Source organism: Myotis brandtii, unplaced genomic scaffold, assembly GCF_000412655.1.
Source record: "Myotis brandtii unplaced genomic scaffold, ASM41265v1 scaffold163, whole genome shotgun sequence".
In the NCBI taxonomy this organism is placed as follows: domain Eukaryota; kingdom Metazoa; phylum Chordata; class Mammalia; order Chiroptera; family Vespertilionidae; genus Myotis; species Myotis brandtii.
The window spans coordinates 894,528-913,350 of NW_005355962.1; the positions used below are offsets into that span (position 1 = coordinate 894,528).

At 37.6% G+C, this 18,823-nt stretch overlaps 1 protein-coding gene across 7 annotated transcripts in view; it reads right to left on the reverse strand.

The window, feature by feature from the left end:
* NFKB1 (nuclear factor of kappa light polypeptide gene enhancer in B-cells 1) overlaps nucleotides 1-18,823 on the reverse strand; it is a 108,238-nt gene that overhangs the window by 83,501 nt on the left and 5,914 nt on the right. For 4 of the 7 annotated variants that reach the window (XM_005862300.2, XM_014536465.1, XM_014536469.1 and 1 more), the window contains 2 exons: nucleotides 14,860-14,900; nucleotides 10,558-10,656 (listed from right to left, as the gene is read on the reverse strand). In XM_005862300.2, coding sequence (XP_005862362.1) covers nucleotides 10,558-10,656; nucleotides 14,860-14,900 — 140 coding nt within the window. Of the gene's footprint in view, nucleotides 1-10,557; nucleotides 10,657-14,859; nucleotides 14,901-18,823 lie in introns of those variants that run through there. The other 3 variants (XM_005862301.2, XM_014536467.1, XM_014536464.1) reach the window with 2 other exon arrangements.

Here is an 18,823-nt window from a genome sequence, read left to right on the forward strand (position 1 = left end):
TATAGGTAATATTATATATATATATATATACATATAACCTAAATATTATTCCAGTACTGGAGATACAGCAGTAAACAACAATAGAAAAAAAATCATCCCTGCCTTCATGGAGCTAACCATCATTTTATAGGCATTTTTCAAGATTTTTTAAATTAAAAACATAAACGTGTCCGGGATAAACATTTAATGCTATTGACGTGCCAGGGATGGCGCTAGGTGCTTTGATGTCAATTCCTTCACTTAATCCTAATGCTATTCCTGTGAGGTAGGTGTTTTTATTTTCATCTTATAAATGAGGAAAAGAAAGTTGGAAGAGATTAAGTGACTTGTTGAAGATCACCCCATCTGTAAAGGCATAATCTTGAGTAAGATCTAGCTTGCTTTCAAGTATGATATTTTGCTCACTAAACCACAGCTCATTTATCTACTATGTCACATATGTCTCCACTTTAGCAATTTATTGTGTTTACTCAGATCCTGCAAAGTCCCTGGTATTATATAACACACAAATAAAGAACCTTACATGAAGCAATTTATTATCTTTTCTTGATCTGACTATTGCTCATTGGGTTAATATCTAGGCTGTGATCTCATATCTGTTTTCCTTAGGAACTCTTGCAGTGGTATGCTAGAGTTGGCTTGACCTGCTCACAAAAGTTGAATGTTAAATTTTTAGAAATTTTGCAAGCCAGTTGACTTCATGCTGATAACTTGAAATTGGCCATGGTGGGAATATTTACATCAAGGAAATGGACAAATGCTACAAATCAGGGCTTATTTTGTTTCCTAGAGAACCAGTTATTAAAGATTTACTAGCACACCACAGTATTTAAGGCCCATCATCTACTCAATGGAGAAATAAAATAGGAATTACTTTCTTAAATAAATTATTAAGAATACTGGAAAACTTTTCCAACTTGATTTTTCTACTGCTCCCTAAATATATAATAATGATATATAAGGGAACATCGTGGGTACATATAAATGTCTTTCCCAGTGCACCATGGGCTAAAGTGGTTATTATCTTATACTTTCAGGACCACTGGTTTTTAAGCTTAATGCTATAATATACTTGTAATGGGTTGACTAGTGTCCCCCTTCCAAATTCATGTCCACCCAGAACCTCAGAATGTGACCTTATTTGAAAATAGGGTCTCTGCAGATATAATTAAGATGAGGTCAACTGGATTATGGTGGGACCTAAATGCAATGACTGGGATCTTTATAAGAGAGAGGAGAGTGAGATTCAGACACTGAGTGATAGAAAGACATCAGCCATGGGCAGACAGGCAGAAATTGGAGTGATGAAGCCAAGCAATGCCATGGAGCATCGGCACCACCAGAAGCTAGGAACCAGCAAGGAAGGATTCTTCCCAAACCATCAGAGAAGCATGGCCTTGCTGACAACTTGATTTTGAGCTTCTAGCCTCCAGGATTGCGAAAGCATAAGTTTCTGTTGCTTTAAAACACCCAGTTTGTGGTAAATTGTTATGGCAGCCTTAGGAAACTAATACAATACTCCTGCAAATTTGTATATGTATAGTGGCTAAGAGAAAACAGTTAAGGAGCCTAACAATCCTATATAGTAAAAGGATAATATGCAAATTGACCGAACGGCAGAATGACCAGAACACCCTTGGCCCCTCCCACTGGCTGGCCCCGCTCCCGAGCAGGTCCCCCCACTCTAATCAGGGGTGGGGCCAGTTGGCAAACCGCCTGTGGCCCCTCGCCCCAGCCGGCCCACCCCTGATGGCACCCATTGGGCTGGCCCATTGGACCCCACCAGTGCATGAATTCGTGCACCAGGCCTCTAGTCATTTAATAAATTCCTTTCTGGACTCCTGCTACCTATAAGATTTTCATAAGAAAGCATGTGTTACATCTAAAAGTCAGCTTCTGGCACAGCATCTGGATTCAATCTCCCACCTTAATAATTAACAACCCCAGAGAAAAGAAGGACATGGTATAAACAGAGTGGAAGCAAAACTGAGTAGAGAGGTTGTGCTGGAAATAAAAGGGAACTGGTGAAGCTTCTGTGTAGATCCATGTTACATAAACCAATCAGCAAAGTTGCCATTCAATACTCAAAATAATGTATTCGGGCATATAAAAATAGAAGCAACTATCATTTTTAAGTACTTACTAGGTGCCATGCATTGAACAGCTCAATTTTTACATATATCCTATGAAGTATGTAGTATTTATCTCAACTTTTCATATGCAGAAACTGAGGCTTGGCCAGGTGAAATAACACCGCTGGTAAGTCGCAGAACTAGGAATCAACATCATGCCCAGCCCTGACTAACTGATGTCAGAGCTAATGCTTTACAGGGGTCCTCAAACTTTTTAAACAGGGGGCCAGTTCACTGTCCCTCAGACTGTTGGAGGGCCGGACTATAGTTTAAAAAAAACTATGAACAAATTCCTATGCACACTGCACATATCTTATTTTGAAGTAAAAAAACAAAATGGGAACAAATACAATATTTGTATTTGCATGTGGCCCGCGGGCCGTAGTTTGAGGACCCCTGCTTTAAAACCTAAAAGTGTGGTCCACGAGCCGCCTGAACCTCACCCAACACCTAGAACTTCTAAGTGTAGGACCAGCAACTGCAGCAATATTACCTCCTTCCAGCACTTGAATTAGACACTGGTTACTTTCTCCTGTGCCCTGCATCTCACCTTTGCTTTCAAGTTTTCTGCCTCTCTGTGCTGCATTGCACATTACTTCAGACTTATTTTTCATTTTGATAATTCTTTCTTCCACTGTCTGTAATCTTGATTTTAACTTTTTCACTGGGTTAAACCCTTCAGTGATTATGATTGCAATTTGGGGAATCTTGCTCCTCCCCCCCCCCCCCCCAGCATTAGGTCATAAGCAGTTTCCCATGTTGTACAGAGCCTTCATAATTATTTTTTTAAACTGTGGCATTATATTCTATTCCTGATTATACTATGGCTTACCTAGTCCTTCATCTGTTGTTGTACCTTGTCATTATAAGAAATGAATCCTTAGAAATTATCATATAATCCCAGATTGGCTAAATGACTCATTGTGTTACAGCATGTATGAAGTGGGTCCCAGGCATCACTGTGGTTAGAATATTCTTGGTGATTCTGATGCACACCCATGACCAAGAAATGCAGGTTTAAAGGACCTCCATGAGTAGAAATGGACCCTTAACATTATGATAATTCATGGTTAAGAGTGTGGAATCTTAAGTCACTACTGCTTAAACTGAAATCTTGGGCTCCCTTTCCGAAAGGCTGTGAGATCCAGGGTAAGCTTTTTTATTCGCTAGGCTTCCATTTCCTCATTTTTCAAATGAGGACCATAGAACCTACCTCAATGGGCTATTGTCACGATTAAATGAGATGTAAGCAAGCACAGCAAGCTATCCTTGTAATCATTCTGTTGGGTAGATAAGGACCAAAAGGTGAGAGGCATGTCTGTGAAAGTCTGCACGAACTTCCAGTCCACCCACCTGAGACCCAGAGAGGTAAATGGAGGCTAGAGGATTCTGATCTGGCATCCACCTGGCGTGTCAGGAGAGGAGACTTGACTGCAGGGTAGTTTACAGTCTCACCGCTACACCTGCTGACAGGCTGAAAACGTTTCTCTGTGAAGGAGGAGGGATTACACATTTGGGGCTGTAGAACTTGGGTATAGTTTTACCTTAACAAGAAGAATAATCAGTATGTGAGTTAATGAGACCCGAATTCCTGAATGTTCGGAATGAGGAGATGGTATGCAACCTTTACTGGGACCACTGGGGTTAGAAGACGCCATCAGAGATTTGCTTCAGCATGAACAATGGTCCTAGGAACAATCATGCATTTAAGGGAGAAAAATGGGAATGGTCAACAGAAGAAGGTCCCCAAGCCAGGACCGACAAAAATTAAACTAAAATTCAAACAATTTGTAAATTCCAGGAGCCTATGGTTCTAATCACTTCTATGGGCTAAATTTTTACAGCTATGATCTGTGCTAGAGGTTTCCTCCAGCAAGTAGCTTCCTCTAGTTTATAATGGAGACTATGAATACATACAGTGAATTTAGAATTTAGAGGGCTATTTTCAAAGACATTCTACAAGGTAATATTTTGTTAGAGCAGGAACTGACACAGTGCTCAGTGAATATCTATCCTTTAGTGAATTGTTTTCTGTCCTTTGGCTTCAACCATTATTGGATAACTCCATGCTGAATCTATGGAAGAGCAAGAGAGAAAAAGCGGGAAGCCTATTCACCTTTATTGGCTGTGGATACCAAGTCTCCCCTCTTTTCTACCCTACACCTGAAGTGAGGTGAGGCTTTGCTGGGCTTTGCCTTAAGCAACCTGAAGTATTTCAACTTGCTTAAAATGGGTAAAAAATGCAAAACTATAAATATAAGATTAAAAAGTACCAAAATTAAAAATAAAAAGACATTTATATATACACTAGAGGCCCAGTGCACGAAACTCATTCACATGTAAGGTCCCTTGCGGCTGCTGGTGGCCCACCAGGGCCTCCCTTCCCCCGGCCACCTGCTGCCACCACCGGCTGGGCTGGGGCTGGCCAGCAGGGAGGGGACGAGGATGGTTGGCCGGCCCTGCCCCCTGGTTGAACTCCCGGTCAAACCCCTGGTCGAGGGGACAATTTGCATATTAGGCTTTTATTATATAGGATTAGTTTTTTAACTAGCTGCTGTCAAAAAGCTAAAGTAACATGTACTCTATGGCACTGGTTTTCAACTGTGTTTGAATCCTTCCCTTTGAAATTCTGATAAAAGGACATACTTATTTCCCCAGAAAACTGTATACACACATACATAAAATACTGCATATAAATTCAGAAATCCAAAATCCTTCTGAAACCACTCAGAGGGATCCAGATTACAAAGCCCTTCTCTTCAATATATATAGCACAGGGCTCTGTCCATAGGGAATACAGTGATTTTCCATTATTAACATATGCAAATAGTGAACAGCTTGGGAGTGTTGATGGACATTTTAGTAAATGCTATGGACCAGGTTCTATATGCTTGCCTAATTGATTGTTGGTGATCTTCCCTGTTGTTTTCAGTAATTGAATCAGATTACTTTATTTGAAATTGGTATTACAACTAGGCCCTTAAAATGGCAAACCTCCCAAACCAGGCAAGTCTACACAAAGGAAAGGAAGGTTATGCAAGGATATGTGATATCCTTAAATGCCACAGCAGATCAGCCAGTCTTTATTTGACCTCGACAGAAACTTAGCATTTAGGATTTTTAAGTGAGAGGCACTAATAATTGATTTGAAAATAATTAATTTTGGCAGGGGGGTGGGGAAGGACAACAAAACAGCTGCTGTTGACCTAAACATTTCACCATATGCCTCCTGTTCAACCTAAAACACTCAGGAAAGAAAACATAGTGACAGTCAGCTTTCAGAAAACATCTGATTAAAAATAGCCACACTTACATCAGCTATGTTTCCAGTTGTAGTCCATGCATTTGATATTGATCACTAAAGAGAAAATAAGGATACCATGGGCAAGCTATTTGTATTTTAGAGTCAAGGCTCCTGGTGCTGATTTCTGCTTGGCACGGGGTGAGCCCACTAGAGGATGCCACCCCAGCTGCGAATGGGTGCTTTCTGGAAGAGAAGCAGGGAGGCTTTCTGAAGCCCTGTGGGGCTGCTCCTGTTGGCACCTGTCCACCTCTGTGAAGGGGAAGGCAGTTTGTTTGATTAATAAAAATCTCATGCATAACTTTCGGGAAAAAGAGGGAAACGAGCCTTCCCTGGCACTCCTTGTTGAGTCAAAGACAGGTAGGGACAAGCTCGGCCTCAAGGAAGGTGCCTGTGCTTTTCTGCCAGCCTCTGCCATTAGGAGCTCCCGATGAAATTAGAACTGAGGAAACTTTAAAGGGAAGCTTTATAGGACAGCATAATAGATTATTAAATGTTTAACAACAAGAATGTTTTATTTTTTTAAAAAAAGAAAAGCAAGACATAAGAGTTAGACTGCATATTTACTTTAGATTTTTTTCGCTATTATTTATTATTATTATTATTATTCTTTGCTGTAAAAGTCAGAATACACTGCACCATTGTGAATGAAAAAGGTTTATCTAGATGATAAAGAGGAATCAATAGGATCAAAGTGAACACTAATCTTCAATGAAGCCCAGTTTTAATTCTTATTTGCCCTGGAAAAGGGCGAAGCCAGCAAAAACATTTCAGAGAATGAAAACTCAGAATAGAAGTCTATGTCTGAAGAAGGAAAAAGTGATGAATGGGTGGGGCATTAGCTGTAACTATGTTTTATTTTAGAAAGAGGGAGAGAGCTCAGAAGCAAATACAGTTAAAATGTTAATATGTATTAAACTGAGATGGTGATACCTGGTACCTGTTATTAAATGAACAGTTTTTAAGTGATCTATATGCTTGAAATCCTTTATAATTAAAACAGTTGTTAAAAGAGAATGTGACAACTTACACAGCAAAACTCTAGAAAGCTAAGTGGGGTTCTGTGACATGAAATAAACATGCAGAGCACCAGGTGGTGCGGTAGCCTGAGCTCTAGAAATAATCTTGACATAGTAAGAGAGTGCCTAAGCCTAGCCTACACCGAGTTTTTCTGAAACAGGGTTTCAAACCTGGGACAAAATTCAGTAGAAAAAGGAGGGTCGGTGCAGCCTCCTAGAGTTCGTTTTAAAATGACTTAACCTGAGGTATATTTGGACAATCAGCAAGAGGCTAAGCCAAGCAGGTTATATATGTACATGGTCCGTAAAGCAGAGTTACGGGTCTGCACCCCCAGACCTCAGGCAGCTCCAACAGCTTTCAGGTGGCCCCGACCCTTTGCTGCTGCCTGCATGTGACTGAGCACACGCGGAGCCACCTGCCTCTCAAGGCCTCTCAAGGGAGTGGTGTGATCTCACAGAGGCATGATGGGAAGAGGGAGGGAGGCTGGAGTGGAGAGAAGAGGAAGAGGCTGTACTAGTATGTAGGTGAGGAAAAGGTAGAGCCCATAACATTTTACAGTTAAGTCTGACAAACATACTTTATTAAATAAGTAGTGTATGTAAATCTCAGAAATATTTTCCCCCAGTAAATGTAAATGCCCTCCCTTTGAAGCCCCTGTGCAATGGATTCTGGGGTGTAAGTGGGGCACTTGCCCTTACACCTCCCTCCACGGAGGCTGGATGAGGACCAGTCCATAGATGCTCCCACTGCGCACACAGGGCTCTGCCGGGTCACAGCCTTGACTGAACCCCTCTCCACTTTCACTTTCTCTTCTGTAACAGTTTATGCCGAGAGCCAACACAACTCCTATGCTAACTTTTAGATATGCAGTTATCATAGGATATGGAATATTTAAGGTATGTCTTCTTCTCATTTCTATTGTTCTTCTTAATATCCAACTAGTTCCGAGGTTCTAGAAGAAATTATAGTCATCATGATCATCAGCTTGAAAATAAGTGTCTACCAATAACCAGGAAAAGTACATATGCAAAATAATATATGTAGGCAATCCCCTGTAACCTATGACAACAGCTTTCGAGTAGAAAGGCATGAAGAGGACAAGGTTAAGGCTGACTGGACACTGCACCTGGATGGGTGGTTTGTAAGCAGGGTGATTTTGCCTCCCAGGGGACATCTGGCAATGTCTGGAGACACTTTTGGTTGTCACAGCGGTAGGGATGTTATTGACATCTAGTAGGTAGAAGCCAGGGATGCTGCTGAATATCCTATAAGGCACTGGCAATCCCGTTACAACAGAGTTTTCTGGCTCAAAATGTCAACAGAGCTGAGTCTGAGAACCCCTGATCTAGCTGGGTCTGTCCACGGCTTCCCTCACAGCCTCACATAGAGTGGGTGCCTGGTTACCTACTGCAGAACACAGGTACAGTTGTAAAGGTCCTCCTGACAGGAGACATACAATGACAGCGAGTCTTTCCTCTGCCAAATTTTTAAAGGCATTTAAAATCCCCCTGTAAACTGAAAGGCCACCCTCATCTATTCATTATGAAAAGACTACTGAAAGTGATATTGGGAGAAGAGCTCTGGGAAAAATATCTCATGGTTGTCGCTTTCTCTTCCTCCTCCCCATCCTTCTGCTCAAGAGCTTCTAAGATAAATAAAATTACTTCCTTTAACTGTTACAAACAACAGAGTCATTTAAACTCTCAGTGGACAAGAATAGGCTAGAAGAACAATGCCAGCTTGTAACAGATCTCTACACTGTTCTTCCTTTTCTTACAATTGGATTAAATGCTTAATGCTTAATACGTATATGTGGAATTAGTGAATAATAAATAAATGGGTAGCTGGAATAATAAAGCCATAGCTGAAGTTTAATAATGACCAATTTACACATGTGTAGTTTGACTTCCTTTAGTATCAGTTGTTTATATATCTGTATCTCCCACTAAATATTAAACTCGTTGATATAGAAAACTATAATTTGACAAGAACCTCTAAGGACCATTGGGTTGTTTCATTTCTAATTATTTTGTAAATGTAAGGCAGCAATCACTACGTGAGAAGGCTGTATGAAGACTGAGCATAAATGAATGCATAAAGTTTTTAATTAGATAACACATTTACAGCAAAGTTAATGAATGCCATGTACTTATTAGTATCAAGAATGGCTACTCAGCCACAAAAGACCAGAGCAATAGAAGTAAATCAGTCATGAAAATACCACAATTTACATTTTGTACAGAGCCAGGCCAGAAAAAACTCCCAGTTTTTTTCTTAATGTTAATTCTTCAGTAATTATAATCATCGTCAATGCTGATAACATGTATCTTTCAATTATTCTATCACAAGTACACACATGAACACTATGTGTATATATATATATATATATATATGGCACACAGATACATATGTTGACAAAAGTGCTGGATCTGATTCCCTAATATCTGAGGCCCCCTGAACCTCTCTTTCCCTTTTTTCCAAAGTTATAATTCTCTGCCCCTGTTTCACCATTGTCCTCCCATGTCCTGCCCCCTCGGTCCCTGCCCCCAGCAACCCAAATGCACACATCCCATGTGCAAGTTCAATGAGCAATAGTCAGCTGTTGGATAAAGAGCCACAGTCTTGTGAGAAAGGCAAGTTAATTCTTCTCTCGGAGCCTTAACTTCCTCATAAGCATTACACTTTTAACTTACCAGGGTTGTTATGAGGATTAGAAGAGGTAATATATGCAAAGCACTTGGCAAATCTTTGGTGCTTAATAAATGCTAATTCTCTTGTTTAACTGCTGCTCCTCTTTCCTCGTCTAGATTCCCAAGGACTGTGACCATAAGACTGTCATCTCCTGAGAGCTAAACACATCATATTTACCCTGCTCAATGACCCTGAAAAAGAAAACCATCTTTCATTCCACAGGAGAGCTAGGAGACTTAAAATGCAAATGTGATTGGTAGAATCCACACTCGATAATATGGGTGGGTTTTATTCAAAAGGTAAAGAATGACATCACAGTATTCTGTATTTTGTTTCAGAACAGGGGTAAGAAATTAGAAAGATCTGGGCTAAAAGTGGGGAAGAGGAAAAGGAGGAAACAAGATGCAAGCCTAGCAACCAAAGACAAATTTCCTTGACATCTTGATTTTCCTGAGGGCCTGTCCTGTTGTCCTTCACTTATTCACAAGAACAAACAAACACAAAAACTGAGGCCAAAAGTAAGTCATATCCGAAGGGGCGCACATACATTAGTGAGAACTAAGTTGGTAACCTTTTGCTGAAGCCTTGAAGTATTGAACAATACAAACTTTTATAAACAGGGAAATTGCAATTGTTGGCGGGCTTATCTGCAAAACTATTATCAATCAGTCAATGAAATATGGCACCATTTATGAAAATAAAAAATCTCAAATTAACTTAAACAAAGATATTCTTCTTAAATTAACAAATAGAAAAAGAACCTGAAGGTGTGTAAAGGGCTCGACCAAGCACACCACAGGCACATCATCAAGCGGAACATTCCAGGGACCTCCACGTGTGATGTACATTTGCTCAAGCAGAGACCCTGTGGTACTTCCGGGCTCTTGTTTAATCTCTAAGAGACTCTATGAAGTATATACCATCAATATTTCTGCATTTTACATATTAGGGTACTGAAGTTTAGAAATGGATAACCTAGTCAAAGCCATGCAGATAGTAACAGTCTGGACCTGAATTCATGATCTTAAATACTATGTTATACAATCATACACTCAGTCATCTGTTTCAGTTTTCACTAAATCTCTAAAAAGCTGAAATCAAGCACTTGTTTTAAAGATTTCTTAAGGTATCAAGAGGTATACAATTAAAAAACTCTTTAAAGTGAGGAAGAAATAGTAAAAGTTGGTTAGCTAAGTTTGAAATAATTTCTACTGAATGGAAATAATAATGAGGTTTCAAAATCTGTCACTTCTATTGCTAAGAGACACATTTCTATTAGAAAATTATAATAATCATGTGAATATTTCAGCTTAGGGGTAAAAGCAAATTATATTCATGTAAAGCAGTTCATCACTTGCACTGCTAGGAAATCAAATCTTCCAAAATCCACATAGGAAGTCATCATGAACTTACTTTGACCTGAGGGTAGGACTTCTTGTTCTTTTCACTAGATGCACCAGGGAGTCCGCCATGGGACGGGCCTTCACAGACATAACGGAAACGAAATCCTCTCTGCAAAGGTGAGCATAGAGCCAACACGCTTGAGAAATACTTATTAAAAAGTACTAGGACAAAATTATATACAAATTTTTAATTCTTTTGTGTATTAGATGCGAGAGAAAAAACAAGAAATGTGTGAAAGAGGATTATGTAAATGAAAACCACTTTTCCCATAATCTTACTATGAACATTGAGGTTAATTGGTATTTGTGTACTGGTGGCTTAAAAGTGAGGTCCCTAACCCCGTAGAAACTCTCCTGCTATGCACAGGTGGGGAGTGAGCTGCTGAAGAGTTAGACTGGACGTGCTACAGCTTGTTTGAACCAGAGCTTCTTCATCTCAAATTGCTGCCGCCAAGCTCTGAACTTGGCCATATTGCACTCCAAGTTACGCTTCTTTGACTCTCACTTAAAGGAATTCCTTTATCTACTCTGGTTACAGTTGGTTCAGCAGGGAATACAGAAATGCCTTGTTAAATATAGCATGTCAGTGTTGTAGACACATACTATGCTTGACACCACATTTGGCCAGTTTCTCTCAATAATTCGAAGATTAGTTTTTTTATTTTATGATTATTAATATTATCAAGCTCAAATTCTTTCTATGAACTGACCTGAATGAGTCCAAAACCAGTCCCTTTAAATATTATTAGCTAAAGAATTTGAAAACTGTTGTAGATCAATGTAGAGTTAGCTAAAGTCTTCACTATATGGACTACCGTGGGCTGAAAAACCTTAAGTCCTGTATGTTTATAATCTATACAAATGAGATTAGACTAGACTACCTTTAAGGTCTATCCCAGATCTAACATTTTATGATTTACAAAACTAACAACTATAATTTGTATACAAAGAAAAAAACAAGGGCAATTATGAGAATGGCTATCATAATCTTAATATTAAGGGAACTTTCAATGTATTTCCTGAAAGATGCAACTTTATAAGGATGTAACCCAATTTGTGGTAGCAATAGTTGTTATAATTATACTGTCACTAACTGGATAGTTTTTCATTTTTCAAATTCATCCTTTGGTGAAAAGAGTTTGTTAATATACTTTAAGTAACAACCTCACCGGTCATTTATTTTTATTGTGGAACTGACTTCATCTAAACAGTGCTAGATCACTAGGCCATGAGGAGCTCCGCACACCCACTGCTCCCTGGTGGGGCTTCCACCCTGCAGTCATAGCAACTCTGATGTTTTTAAATATATTTTTATTGATTTCAGAGAGGAAGGGAGAGATAGAAACATCAATGATGAGAGAGAATCGTTGATCGGCTGCCTCATTAGGGTCCCCCGCTGGGGATTGAGCCCACAACCCAGGCATGTGCCCCAATTGGGAATCCAACCATGACCTTCTGGTTCATTGGCTGACGCTCATCTGGTTCATCGGCTGACCACTGAGCCACACTGGCTGGGCAAACACAAAGGTTTTAACAGCTTTGAGCTCATCAATCAATGTAAAATTTTCACCCTCCTTAGACTGCACTACATTTCATTATTTCCTGTGCAGGGTCCTGGGAAACAGTCTCTGAGTGGTCCAGAGGTCCCGAATGAATTTAAATCTCTGGCATCTGGAACCCTCTGTCCCTATACTCTCTGAGATCTTCCTGACTTGCAAAGAGGATCAGCATTAAGGCATGTTTCAGGGGATAAATAGGGCCTGAAGTAAGTTCTCTAGCGAAGGAAAGCTTCTCAAGTAACAGGTCTGGAGGTGTGATCAACTCGTCAAAGTGGGACCTAAATACGAGAGAAGACTTTTGAGGGGAGGTCAGTCATTTAGGGGCAATTCTTCTATTTGCCTCTCAAAAAATTAAAGCTAAAAAATACAAATTCAGCCCTATACCTTTTGTAGACAAAAGCTGTTGCTTATTTTTAATAATTAAATGGGCTTTCTAACATGAAAAAGCATCAGCATGTGCAATAGTTAGCCTCCAGAATAAAGGCAGAAATTCACTTGACTGCTACGCAATCTAAATACAACTTCAGTTTTTAAAGAGTATTAGATAATTACCCATGAGTAATATGCAACAGAACTGGATATTTTAAAGATTAGTAGTCTATGCTGTGACTCATCTCTGTCAGAACTGGGGAGAATTGTGGCAAAAAGACCTCAAAGGAAAAAAGAACATTTTTCTAACTTTTATTTTTTTTAAAGCAATAAAGCAATTCATTATCTTGAATCACAAATTCCTTTAGGACAGTTGGGAAAATATAGCATGTGTACTTTTATGTTTTATTGGGAGTGGTATTAAATAGAATATGAGTAAAGAAACGTGTCTTAATAGCTTGCTTAAGTTAAAAAATAGATATTTCTCATGGTTGCATAAGAGTATCTAAAGTTCTAAAGGAATTTTAACCTGAGGGTAGAAATTTCTTACTTTTTTTAAAGGGAGATAGGGTGTCTTCAATGCATAGTCTAGATGCATTTCTGATTCTATGTTTCTGAGATTAAAAGTTTGCGAATCCACAGCCATTCATCTCAGTATCTCCATTTGCTTAAAATGAGTCATCAACCTCAAAGGCAAACCTACGTCTACCCAGTCAGAAAGTCTGACTTGAATACAACTTTCTTACTTTCACTGGAGTCAGACATCAAAATAACATCAGTTTGGTAAATAAACACATTGTTTTACTCAGATGAGCTTTTACATCTCCACAGATAGTGAATTATGTTTTGAATTTTGGAAATACATAATTTCCTTAAGGTAAACTATAAATGCCAATTTTTCCTTATAACTGTTAGAGCCTTAATAAGAAATGCATTTAAAATTCTCATTGTGGTGCTACGCTTATGAAAACGGATATTTGAAAACATGCCTTGGTATGCAGACAAAATAATTTTTAGTTGATTTCTCATTGTCACAAATTACCCAGATCTTCCAATTAGAAAATTTTTCAGGAGGCCAGACCCCTGCACAAAATTTTAGGGATAAAGTTCCCCTAGGAGGGTCTTTGAGGGAATTGGTGACCTGCTGTGAGAAGTCACCACTATGGAATTGGACATAAGTAAAGTAATGTTGGCAGACTGTGGAGTCCGGTTGTGTCACCTATAAGCTACTAGAGCAATGCCCCAAAATCTCATGTGGCATTCCAGTCCCCATATCAAAAACTTTTATCTAAGTTCAGCCTTATAACAATAGTCTATTGGTGATAGTTAAGATATTTATGCCCTTTAAATGTTGACCAAAATCCAAATACATATATAACGCCACAATTATAGTAGCCACAATAAATGCACTAAGTTCTCGACCTAGTTAGCATTTGTTAAATGTTACACAAAGTGAAAGTGCTACACTCACTCACCTGAGCTACTAAAAACATTTAGGAAAAGTATTGGGTAATATAAGTGCAGAACAGCAGATATACAAACCCACTGTCTCACACAAGTTTGGTAAGCACATCCATTCAGAGATTTACTGACTATCCTCAATCTGTAGAGGACTATACCATCACTTCTACCTCCTAATAACTAAAATCTACAGGCAGATATTAAAGGATCTCTTTCTTCCTCTTTCATAGCACCGGTTCCACCCAATTTCCAATAACTATTATCGACAGGTTTGAAGCAGAGTGAGGAGGCCGCTTCTATTCCCAGAGATCCCCTACAGAATCCAGTGGAAAGAGGAAGAACCCGAGAAAATAAAATGCTCCTTCTCTTGACTCCAAAGAGGCTGAGTCTAAAGTTAACACCAGAAGGAAGAGAACTCAACTGTCCATTCTAATACTATTTATCTCCCACTGGTGGTTTTAATATCTTAGGGTTCATGTTCTAAATACAGAGCAGAAAAGGCTGGAGCTACTAGTGGTAGGAGGAAGGCTAAGAAGTACTGCATGCGATGGACACGACTGATGGATGTAATTCCATGTATGTGAGCTGCATGCATGTATTATTTCTGTATGAATGGAGAGAGCCTATCTTTCCTAGGAGTGGCTGGTAAGCAAAGTTGGTGGAGATAGCAAGATACCAAGCATCTATAATTAACTGAAGTTTTACAGAACTATGTATTGAGGCTCAAGATGGTCTGCAGAATGACTAAGAGAAATGTAAAATGGACGAATGAAGTTGTTACATAATTTGGCAAGTTGTTGATCTTCTAGATCAGCTACTTCCTTCACAAAATTCAGTTACTATTTTTTGGTGCTTGAGATATTAATATTAGACTTATGGATCTAACATTAAAGAGAAAGTTCCCACTCCTTTAATCTTCTTACCTGTTTAGGTTGCTCTAATATTTGAAGGTATGGGCCATCTGCTAAAAACAAAAACAACAGACAAAAACCAAAAGAATGTGAGGCTTCTCAAATCTGATATAAAAATATTAAGCAAGTAAAAAACTGAAATTATGTTTTAGAATAAAATTTTCAATAAAAATTTTTAGCTAAGATTTCACAAGATATAATTTAACTTCCCCATTTTAATGTTAAATTTATTATTATTTTAACAGTTTTATACATTTAGAGAACCACAATAAAAAAACATTTCTTGAATAGTGATGGTACATTGTACAACCTAACAAAAGGCCTGGTGTTTGGTAAAGATTAATATGTGAATAGCCTTCATAGTCTTGTGTATTAACAAAGCATTTTAAAAATGACGTGAATATCAATTAAAAGCAGCAATGACTTCCTGGACTCTATGACTTTTTTTTTTTTGCCTTCACAGCATTAGATACTGACTTCTTTCCCTCAGAGGGAATGTGCTTCATGTGACATTACCAGACTGAAATGACACCTACATGTGTGAAATATACAGATAATGGTCTAATGCTGCCTGCTTTTCCTTACATTACATTCCTGGTTCCTTTCCCTTACTCGAATCCCTTAAGAACTAGCCTTCATTCCCTAACTAGCTAGCTTGTTCCCTCTCCTTCTCAAATTTAATTTGATCTACCAAATATGATGGACTTTTCTAATTAATTTATACCTTTTGATGTTTGAATACAATTTCTGCATACTATGCTCTGATATAAACTTTGTTCTAAAAAAGCACAAGCATTTTGTAAAATCCTGAAAATAATTTAATTAATGGTAGGTGCATACCAATTAATTATTATAAAAACATAAAGAAAAACTAGAAGATTAATCCATATTCTGATTATATCTGACTTTGGAAATTCAAAGCAATATCAGAATCTCTGACAGTATAAATATAAATATGTTCAATAAGAGAAAGTCCCTAAGCTCCCCAGGGTGTCTTATGTCAACAATATAATAACCCATAGCTCTTCAATAAGTAAAGGCATATGCTGTTTCTCATCTGTTTGAATGTTAATGAAAAAGTTCAGTACTACAAAAAAAATACACTAGGAGAATGCTTGTGTCCATTTCAATCTCCACTGTCTCTTAGCCAGAAATTCAAGTCCTATTACTTTAGATAAATACATTTAAGAAGAATGAAAAACCTTCAGGTTGAACTAAAAAATAAACAACTAAATTAAGAGAGAAATTATTTTTATCCTTTTGGTTTTATGATGAATCAAAATAAGGCTAGAGAACTAGAGGGAATAAAGGTATGATTATTTCCTATTACTATTCAAGAAATTTACAAGAAAGTCAGTTGAAAAATGACTGAATTTGAAGCAAAACATCCAAACAAAAGGAAATATAAGAAATGACTGGCTGATGTAGTATAATTTATGTAAATTATTTCTTTTATCTGTATAAAATTCATCTTTGCACATTTTCAACTACTTTTAGAAAAGGAGTTGCAATTTTAAGATTCTAAAACATGGTTAGAATTTAATTTTTGATAAGAAAATAAAACCAATTAGAAATAGAAATATTTTCACACTACTAACATATAACTTGTATGTCAGTGTAACAGATATAGTCATAGAATCATTCCCGCTAGGATGCTAAATGAACATATCAGGAAGAGAGGCCTCTAACAGAGCAGCATTTGGAAGCCACAGAAAATATAGGGGAGTTGGAGCATATTTATGCTAAACTTCAAGTCTCTCACTTACTATTATTATTATTTATTTTTCAATTACTTTATTTTTCAATTACATTTTATTTTTCAATTATTACTTATATTCTTTTATGTTAGTTTCTCACTATTAATTCTTCTAAAAGCTCTTGAAGTTTTCCTATTATTTTTGCTAAATGATTATATTTCCTTTAAAAATGTGAAATTTCAAGGTTTGGGAATTTTGTTAGTGAAATGAGGCAATTTTCCTTTCAGGGAACACACTCAAAACTTAAATCAACTAGAAAATTACATTTGATACCCATATATTTGTTTTAATGCTAAATTTTTTTTGGTCACATGTCTATCCCATGATGTGAAAACCCACTTTTATAGAGAAATGTAAAAAACAGCATAATGTTATAGATTTTCAATATATATGCATTTTTTATTAACTTCAGAGAGGAAGGGAGAAGGAGAGAGACAGACAAACATCAATGATAAGAGAGAATCATTGATCGGCTGCCTCCTGCACGCCCCTATTGGGGATCGAGCCCAAAGGAAAGGTATACTAGTATGTTTTCTAAGGGCAGAACCAAGTCCTGATGTTTTCAATAAAGGATTAATACTAAGAAAAATACTTTGGGCATGTGCCCTTGACTGGAATCGAACCCGGGACCCTTCAGTCTGCAGGTCAACGCTCCACCCACTGAGTAAACCAGCAAAGGCAATGTTATAGATTTAACAGCTGTACTATATCTCATAGCTTTCAACAAGTAATAGAACTACTTATGATTTTAGATTTCAAGAAACATATAAGATAAAATAGTCCATGTGAAAATTACAACATTGGTATCTATGATCTTTCTGCCCTTTAAAACGTGAATAAAATAGCATACATCTTGGATTATAAAAACTTGACTATGCTACTGCAACAGAAAGGAAATATAACAATAAAAATGATGAGGTAATAACTGGGAAATAAATCTTTTTGGTATAATTTTAAAAGCTTTTCTAATATTATGGCAAAATAATTTCTACAATGTGAAGCTCTGACTACAGAATATATTCCTGGGTAATCTTGTTTCTACTTCCATAAACTTGATGAAATAAAGACATTATGAAAGCACTGGCCTCAGGATACTGTTTGGCATCTGTAGGCATTAAATGGAAAGGTATATGTTTCCTAAGGGCAGAACCAAGTCCTGATGTTTTCAATAAAGCATTAATACTAAGAAAAATGCTCTGATCCCCAGAATTGAAAGTTGACAGGAAACACAGAAGCTACCAAGATATTTACTTGTTCTTCACAGGAAGCTGACTTTGAATTCAAATTGGACAGCAGCTCATGAGATCTTAGACTCAGGAGCCTACAAAACGTGTTTTGTGGGGTAAAGAGAAAAAGACCTCAGCAATACAACTTCTGATGGTGAAGGTAAGGAAAAGCAGATTTATTAATATCCTCCCATGAAGTTCCAGAAATAATAGAGACTAAAATGTAGAAAAATATTCTGATCTAAAAAATAAGTACCAGAATAACAATAATAGTTATTGTTTAAATGAGAATGATACAAATTGGACAAATTCTTCCAATGAGGCTAAGCAAGTCCGTGGTAAATCGAAGAGCAGAGGTCCACTCTGGTGATTATAAAACTCCCTGTTTTATACACAACTCCCATCATTGACTCACACTGCGCTTGTGAATGTCTGTTCAGTACCACTGATGATGTGAGGGGCACATAGAAAGAACCATCACACAGAGCTTACATATAAATCAATAAATCAAAACAATTTGTGTGTGGAGATGATTAACATAGTCACGTTAGAAGGAAGGATGATTATCATGTGTTTTATCCAACTGGGCAGAATGTAAAGCTAAAAGTTTTTTTAAAAGATGATTTTTTTCTACTGAGCTGATTTTTGCACACTTGTACCCCCGGTGCCTAGCATACACAATAGGTACTCAAATGAATGTTTCTGTAATAGATCTGAGGAGTTGAAACTGCCAGAGTCTGGGACAAAACAAAGAGGAGTTAAAAATAACTCAGAGATGGTAAGATTGGCTAAAAGGGAAAATCCTTACATTGAGTGAAGAAATTCCTTTTGAGCTGTTTTAGCAGATATTAGCAACAATTCTAAGTCATACAATGAGTAATGGGGGTGAAAGATTTTGTGCAAATATATTTCAAGAAAGTATATTAAAAGATTGTGTGTGTTTTTAAAAATCCTCAACCGAGGATATTTTTCCATTGATTTTTATTTTATTTT